The 9,170-nt window shown below is 38.0% G+C and overlaps 1 protein-coding gene across 1 annotated transcript; it reads right to left on the bottom strand.

Moving 5' to 3' along the window:
- Window positions 1–93: 93 nt before the first annotated feature.
- oaz1b (ornithine decarboxylase antizyme 1b) lies at window positions 94–5,364 on the bottom strand. Its single transcript, XM_042509157.1, is given in 6 exon segments — window positions 94–1,176; window positions 1,309–1,394; window positions 2,251–2,423; window positions 2,815–2,901; window positions 2,903–2,954; window positions 5,179–5,364. Coding segments are annotated over 6 exon segments (654 nt in total). The 5' UTR covers window positions 5,304–5,364; the 3' UTR covers window positions 94–1,045.
- Window positions 5,365–9,170: the final 3,806 nt, after the last annotated feature.

The following is a 9,170-nucleotide window of genomic DNA, read 5'->3' as shown; positions in this document are numbered from 1 at the left end:
AGAAGAGAGCTGCTCTGGGTCTCCTAACCCAAAATAAAGACAATTTGGAGCATATTATAAATGCATCGGTGAATGCAGACAGTAGGCAACAGATTGTTTTTGTTTGTTTTATTATCACAGAAGCACGACAGGTACCACTATGCAGGTGAACAACAAACTCAACACTATCATGAAAGAAAAAAGTTAAAAGGAATGCTAACCCAAAAGAAAAAGGAAACGAATCCAATCATAACATCACAGCATTTTTTCTAACTCCCCAAACAAAACACTACAATATAGTCAGGTATACATGGCAGAAAGAAGCAAAAGCACTTTGGATTATTCACTTTCCTTTCGCGTTGTACCAATTGTTGGATATGTATCACCATTCATGTCTTTACTCTACTCTACACAGATTCACTATCCAGCCAAGAAGTACCAATTATTAGGGCCGTCACTCAAAAGTAATGTTTCAAAAATCCAAATACTTTTAAGAGGATGTTAGTGCTACAAAATAAAACTGGTCCCACTGAAATGTATGTATTTAATTCAGAGAGATAGAAAATATGAGAAATTTTAAGTCGTGTTGCCAATCAAAAGAAAGCTGGAGTACCCGAGTGTAAACCTGATGACCTTTTTATTGTACATTCAAGAAATGAAGAATCCTCCACCTTAGTCTATCATAAAAAGGAAATATCGAGATAAACAGACTTGACAAGAAATGGAAATTATACCAGAACTGAACTTATAGCTATAGGAACTGCAATGTGATTGTAAGTCCAAAAACAAAAGGTTCCCTCCTTTAAAGGTGACAACACTGATTAATCTTCAATGAGAACAGTATAATAAAACACACAAAGATAGCTGATGAAAACAGGAGATGCACATCTTACATATTCCCTTGAACACAAAAAGCATGGGGGAGATGAATACTTGCATACAGAGAGCTACCGCTGAGGGTTTAACACAGACGGTGGTGTATACGAGTAAGCCGGGACGGGATAGACAAACATACAATGGGAAGAAACGGGGAAGTAAGCAGGGGGTGGAGGGGCTGTCCAGAGGGCTACTCCTCGTCCGAGGAGTCCCTGTCAAAATTGTAGGCCATGAAGAATACGTCAGGTCGAGGTGGGACGAGGGCATGGCCCGGTTTCACAATCTCAAAGCCCAGGAAACTGAACGTACGCACCAGTTTAGCTGAAGGGATAAAGAAGGGTAAAAAAAGATGTTAAGATGCAATCAAAACACAGAATCCAAAATAATAAAGTAATCAAAGTTGAATAAAAAAAAGGTGTGGTTGGGGAAAAAAAACGGGCTGTCAGCACTCACCACGATCATCTCTGTTCTTGTAAAAGCAGACAAACACGCTAACAACTTTCAGATGTTCTTCAGCATACTCCAGGAGAGCCGCAAAACTGGAGGGAGAACAATGAACAGCCTAGGTTAGAGATTGGAAAACAGCCTCTTAAAATGCAGGCACAATAACAACTGAATGAAACTTGCGCATATCCTATAAAAAAGGTGTGTATTTTGTGGTTACTTTAAAAGCGCAGCATTGGCTTCCCCTCAAATGCACAGCTTGTGGTGCTCGAAGCTCCAAAAAAATTGATTTGAAAAACTCGCAATGTCACAGAGCACATGTCTCTTTCCAGAAATCATGACCTGGTTACTCAAGATAATCCACAAACCTTGTGAGCAATTTCATGTGTGGACTATTTTCCTCCTACCTTTCCACAACAGCTGTGTCGTTCACAACAGCGAGTTGTTAATGACACAGCTAAGCCGAGGAGGGCGTTATTCCAGTTCTCACGCCATCACAAGCAAAAGCCTCTCATCCATGAGTAGATTTATCGCTTTTTTTGTGTGCAGTGATCCGGTTGGCAGGTGTAGGTCAGTAGACAGAAAGTAGTTTCAATATAAAACTGCTCACAACAAGGTCTGTGGTTTATCTTGAGCTGTTGACTTTTTCAAATGTATTTTTAGGTGCTTTGAGCACCAAAAGCCGAGTGCTATCTAGTATGATAATATTAAAGAGAAGGCAGACATCTTTATAGCCAATATCTCCAGCACTCAACAACAGACACTAAATAATCTGGATTAATTAATAGCACTTAGTGTGCTATTAAGAGTGAAATAAAGTATTTTTGATTTGGGTGAACTGTCCCTTTTTGTACTTGTTTACTCTCCTGCAGCATGACTAAAGTTAGCCTTCGTGAAGACCTTAAGCTTTATTCCACTCAAGATCTCTTGTTTTAAACAATCTGGCCTCACCTCTCCTTGCTGCCTTCAGGAAGAGGGTCAAGAGGTATCTCCACGTAGAGTGCGCTGCTGCTCAGGACAGCATCCCACTGTATTGTCTTGGTTACGGTGGGACGACTTTGGAAGTGGAGTATGCCGGGGCGACCATTCCCTGCTGGCTCCTCCGTTACAGTCAACTTTCGATCCTGAACACACAAACATGAGTAACACATCTGAAAACAGCAGTGGGGGACATTAAATGTGTAAGTCCCTTGTAGACCATATGTTTTTTCTCTTACTTCAAATCATAATTTAATTGGCACCTGTATGTCTAGTCAATCAGCAACTGAGCTTATAAATCAACTGAACTCTTAAGGACAAAGAAATTTAAATATGAGTCACTGTTAGGCATAGATGATTAAATGATGACTGTGTCTTCATCTGACACTGAATCAGGTGACAGGTGATGTTTCAGCACCTATTCTTGACACATTTCTCCGTCTAAAAACAGCTTTCTTTAATTTCTGCATCTGTGTTTTAGGTCCTACGGCTAATTTTCAGCAATTAAACAGGGAGTGAGTGTGTGTCTTGACTCACTGAGTGGAGTGGCCGAGCTGAAGGAGTGTGATCCCGTGTGCCATTCCCTCGCCCACCTGGGATCTTCAGGGGTGGGAGAGGGGCATCAGGAGCACCACAGAGGCCCCGGGCTGCGGGTATTACTACAGTGCAGGGAAAGGCTGGAGGGGAGGACATAATGATATTACTGTATCAGGAAAAATAATCAGAATCCACTATGCACTTATGACAAAGGTTTTTTCTGTATTTTAATGTATCACACAGTGCACGTCAAAAAACATGTCACGGGACTCAACACAGACAAATATAGACTTTGACAAGCAATGTAAGTTTGCATGGTGCAATAAAATGCACATGCAGCATCTTCTGAGATGATGCTAACAACCTGAATTGCAGTTACATAAATGTACTCATGTACCACTGAATACCAACTGCAGGCTGTTTAATTTTATTAGCAATAAAATATAAGACTATCCAACTCTGGGCATCCAGCAGCTCACCTGGTAGAGCAGGCGCCACTTGTACAAAGGCTATAACCTTGCCACAACAGCCATGGTATTGATTTCACCCTCTGCCCTTTGCTGCATGTCATCCCCTCCATTACTCAAATTGGTTTTTCCACGTTGTAAACTTCACAAAATACTGCAGGTACGTGCTCAGTTTGCAACGTATGTTACTCAAGCAGGCCTGGGCGCTCTCTTTCAAACCACTAAGAGTTTATGTTCCTTGAAACAATAGCACTGTGTGTACAGATATATTAACAGAGCTTTAAATGAATGTTGCGCCAACACAGCAATATGCATTGGGAGGCAACCAACCAAAAGTACTTGCTGCTAAAAACACAAAACGACACTCGTAACCTTTACCTCAGTGTTGTTAGTTGACACAACCAGTACAGGTTATGCTGTTATACGGCCCCTAACGTCTGCCTAACATCCATAAAAACACCCATTGATTTTTTTTCCCCCCAAAGCATAAGGTGATGTTATTAAATTGTCTTGTTTTAAGTTCTTCCTTTCTTTCATTTTAAATAATTGATTTTTTTTCGTGTTTATTTCCTCATTTATTTTTAATAGTTTTGAATTTGGGGTGGGTTTTTTTTTGTTACTTTAAAAAAACATAATTAAGAGTTTTGGGGGGTGTTTTTAAGAGTTTTCTGCATTGAGTACTTTTACTTTTAATGCTTTAAGTATTTTTTTTCCCTGGTTGTACTTATTTACTTTCCCTGAGTACCAGTTTCAAAGCAGGACTTTTACTTGATACGGAGTATTTTCACAGATCTAAAGGATCTGATTACTTCTTCCACCACTGTACACAGTACTCTTTTCTGACAGCTGTCACTTCAGAGTCAGGATAATTTTGTAGCTTATTAGACTGAAAATGTGGCTTGATGAAATAGCTGGGCTGCAAAGTATAACAATTTAGTAGGCAATAATTAATAAAACTAAAACTGATAATTTCGTTTTTAAGGCCATTTATCAATACTCAAACAGCGAAGTTCAACCAATGTCTATTTATGTTGATGCGCGAAAGGGACACAAGTCTATACCATTAAAAATAAAGAATAATAATAATGTCTCCGACAGGTGAGAGTACATGTAGACCACGTGTGCCACTGCCTCACCGTCTACTGTTACTTCATCCTGTCCTCACGAAGCTGTCAGTTGCGTAATAACATTTATCAACCTGTTTTTGGTCAGTTCACCACATCAGCGTGACCAGAAATGTGCATAGCTGGCGAATATAATATGCAGGCAATTATAACATAGTTTACTTAATTCTTGCCCTTTCCTTCTTTGATGTTAGGCTCATCCCGAGTTGTCAACGGTGAACTGTTTTTTATTGAGACGCCAGTCTGTTTGGTCTGCAAATAGGCTTCCGTGAGAGGAACTGAAAAGGTCATATTTAAATCCACTGACAGCAACGTTACATGTCCTCTGTATGAAACAGCAAATCATAGTAGTCGTTTGTTAATAGTCTCCTCAAAACAGGTAATTATGCTTGTCGTTAACTACGTTGAAACGTTCATGCTAACTGATTAGCTAGCTGACGAAGCTAACTACAGTGACGTACTACAACTTCGACGATGTTCATGGCTAATGTTAGCATATGCTGTTCGTGTCGTCTCTCGGGCCAGCAAGTCAATGTCCGTTGCGTACTTAACTATGACAATTTAATTAAATAACTTTTCGACTATGGCTGACACAACACGAAACAGCGGAACATTATTGAAACTGCGTATTACACATAAACGATACATTTAAAGTTAGCAAGCGTTTTACTTCCGCTTTTCCGTGGCTGCTAGCTAGGTTAGCTTAGCCACCCCTCCCCCACACCACGGTTAGCAGTTAGCTCGGTGAGGATTTTTTTTTAGCGTTTACTTACTTCCCAATCATGTCACAGATACCGTTACTCAAATCCGCCATGGTAGTTAAAGACTGTGGTTTTCCTTCTTTCTCGCGAGCAAAGCAATGACTGTTCAGGATCCGCTGGAGGTTGGATTTTACCATCCGGCCTCGGGTAGAGACACGACGGGCTGACTGCTCTCTGCTGTGCTCACCTAGTAAATGATCGGTCAGAGGATCGGCGCTGGTACAAAAAATAGGAGTCAAGTCACGCGCATTACAGGTGACACATTTCCGGTAAGTTGTTTTCTTCACAATGTCAGTCGAATTAATTGAGTAGTTTTTTTTGTTTCTTCTTATATGGCAATTAGTGTATTTTCGATTAAAATAGTTCACAATTTTCAGATATCGTGAAAATTGTGAACTATTTTAAGCTCTGTATTATAGAATATCAAATAAGGTACAGATGACGTATAATTGATAAACAACAATAATAATAAAATCCATTGCAGATATGACAAAAGATGCTGGATCACCAATTACATCATCACTGCCTATAGATACATCAACAAAATAAATCAACGATCCTATAAGTTATAACATGCTCCTCTGAAATATACTGCTTTTTACATATTCAATTTCTATAGTAATTTCTCTGGACTGTAGCCCCTATTTTCAAAACAAGTTAAAACAAAAGTTAGGCTTTGCTTTAACTGCAAATACAGTCCAAATTCCTGAAATATTGGCAAAATGTGCCCATTTAAATAAATAAATATCCAGGACTTTTATTTTGAAGAGGAAGACGCCATTGTTAATATCTAGCTTCACGTTCCTGCTAACATGCTAACGCTAACCAGAAACGCTAAATACTGAAGATGCTTGTAAAGACCATAACTTCATAATTGACTGGCCCTGACCTACGACCACGGTTAAAATGAAATAAAAAAAATCGGACGCTAGAGTACTGTCACTTAACTATGTCTATTAAGTATATAGTCCAATAAACTTTAATGTCAACTACGTGCTGTTCTTGATTATTGCCTTTCGTAAGCGAAGAAAACTAATAGCCTGTAACGTTAGCTGTCACTGTTAGCTGCCTTTAGCCCAGCGGCTATTTACACGACGGTGTCTAATGGAAAATTACCGAGGAAAGAGGAAAAACAAAGACACTACAGACGTTTGATATCCATATGATTATTGACATCTCGTGACATATGGATACTTAGACCGTGAAAAACCTTCTACTCAGTTGTTAATTATCGTTGCCATTGTGTTTGGGTGTTTTGCAGTAAACTTAATTATTTGCATTTAAAAAAATACATCCTTAGTTTCTAATAACTTGTAATAAATGTAAAGGTTTAACATACAAAACAATAGTCTATAAAATACTGAATTATTATGCTAATGAACTACCCATCAGTATAGCAATTCAACTTAGCCTCTCCATGACCATCTACATCATTTAAGCTCTGCTTACATGTTATTGCATAAATAAGAATTATATAATATTATAACACTGGCAGGTACCATTCTGCACAATAAATCAACGATGTAAATACTTTTTTGATATTTTAAGTGCATTCTGATGCTGATAATTCTTTACTTTACTAAAGAAGCATCCTTAATGTTTTTACTTTATGGTGTGTTTTTATGTGTGCTGTTGCTCCTTTTCCTTAATTGTCAAATTGTAATCCTTTACATTTTTATTTCTTAAACTATTCTTATATAACTGGATGATGATGAAATGTAACTTCCTTAAACTACGGCCTTTAGAAACGATGGTTATTGATCAAAAGTGAGTGTGGGATGACATTAGGATAAACCTTATGGGATAAACAAGGTGTAGCACAGCCAAAACATCTCGTCTGCTTTTCCAATTTCGTCCAGACGGTGGCGACAAAGAAACAGAAAAACTTCCTAACCCGAGTGCAAATCACATCACATCATGAGCTGTTCATCCAGCAATATCATCAATCCATGCCAATTAAATAGCCTAATGCACAGTGTTGATGTCTATTTTTAGAGCTATTGATTAATTTGCTGATAAAAGTTAGGTAAATATTGTATTAAGAAAAATCGTAATAGTAAAATGTGCTTTTATGTCCCTTTATCAAACTGCATGTTTGCACAGCAATTCTTTATGCTGCATTAATAAATTAACTTTTTTCCTCTTTCTTTTTAGATATTTAAAATAATGGGTGACCAAAATTAAGACACATTGTTTTATTTACAAAACAGTAAAAAAAAAAAAAGTTCAACATAATGCATTTCCATGCAACTACACACCTGATTGCAGCCTCAAAAACTGCACAGATTATGACCAAGCTGAAAAAAAAGGGTATTGAGGTTGAATATAAATACTTATACTCAAGTGCTGCACTCAGTTTTAATGTACTTGAATTGACATTTTCATTCTCTGCTAAAGTGCCTGACCAGCTACAGTTATAAGACACTGCTTAATAATATTAGTGGTAGCGATCTTCTCAAAAAAGCGTATCATGTATTTACTAAAATGTGGAACTGTTCCTTTAATATGAACTCAATGAACCCCCTGTGCAAGTAGCCTAATGCAATCCAACAGATACCCCCGCTTAGTCTGAGTCACATCAATATAAGTTACATTATATAGTACCTTTCAACAACAATAAGCCATTATGCAGTCAGAACAATCCCTCTCAGAGTGCATTGTATATTATATTTGTGCATTATTATTATTATATGCTAAGGGAGTGTTCATTATTTATAGGAGGGGGTGGGGTGGTGCAAAACGGGTGGTGGTGGAGGCACTTCAAATATTTTTTAAACACTGGTAAGGCAGTTGTGTTTTATGGTTTGGTATGGAGGAGGAATTCAACTTTGAATGGTTGTATTTTGTATTCATTTTAAATATACTTAGGGCCCCCAAACCTGCAAGTCTGTTAAAAAGGCATGTTTTCTTTAAAAATCTCCAAAATCATGCCATCTATCATTGCCAGAAACTGTGAAATATGGTTATTTATGGTGCAGAAGTTATGTGCCAGTGGAGTAACTTTCTGGAGCTGGAGGTGCTAGTAGGTGGGTTTCATTTCCGTTATGTCAGAGTCAGTCTGTTTCCTCCTGTTACTTTGTGCGAACCAAGGGACTGTTTTTGTTTATCAGAGGAGGCGGGGATGGCTGGGATGTGACTTTTTTATTACCTTCCCTGAAGCTACAAATATTTCCCTTGAGCCTCCCTGGGCCACTATAAATCAATCAGTAGATTTATAAAATGAACTTTTTGATATTTGAAAGTTAAAATTTGAAGTTAAAATCCTGGAGTTGACAAAAGCTGTGGGTTTTCACTGTTGTTGTACATAGTGGGTAGTTTGTTCAGTTATTTATTTTTTTATTTTTTCTAAACTCAGATTTTGTTTTTTTTTTTTAATTTAAATTTATTTTCTTTTTTTTGACTATATCTGGCTATGATAAATGGTGTTATCTGGGTGATTTTTTTTAAGAATACATGAAAGTTTTCTTGAAGAATTGGGGGTTAAATCAATACAAAATACAGCCTTTTAAACCTGAATGCCCCTACCCAAAGCCAAAATAAAAGACATTAATCCCTTCCTAGTGTTTAAAAAAATTATATGACATGCCTCCCACTTTTTGCACAGTTCCCTTCCCCTTTCATAAATAACAACAACAACAATTATAATAATAATATTAATTAAAGCTGCAGGCAGCGATGAAAGGGCCCTCGCATCCCCACGTACGTCGGGGGTACTGGTGGGACTCCAGCTAAAGCTGTCGTTTATTTCTGTGAAAATTGGATTATGCATGCAGAGAGTTTGGACCCTGAAGTGAGATATTTCACACAATGTAATTCTTCTAGTGGCCACTAGGGGGCAGTGGAGGGAACATAGATTCCACGTCATCATGGTATACATTATTTGCGAACCAGACCATGAAAATTTAATGTAGATTTAAAAGATAATGGTCTGACAAAGCTTACTTCCTGTTGCCAGTAGGTGGCGCAGTGAGTATGACAGGCAATTATGCTGATGTCTTAAGGTC

This window comes from Plectropomus leopardus, chromosome 20 (assembly GCF_008729295.1).
Source record: "Plectropomus leopardus isolate mb chromosome 20, YSFRI_Pleo_2.0, whole genome shotgun sequence".
Classification (NCBI taxonomy): Eukaryota; Metazoa; Chordata; class Actinopteri; order Perciformes; family Serranidae; genus Plectropomus; species Plectropomus leopardus.
The sequence above is the reverse complement of the archived record's forward strand: the minus strand, read 5'-3'. Positions and strand labels throughout refer to the sequence as shown.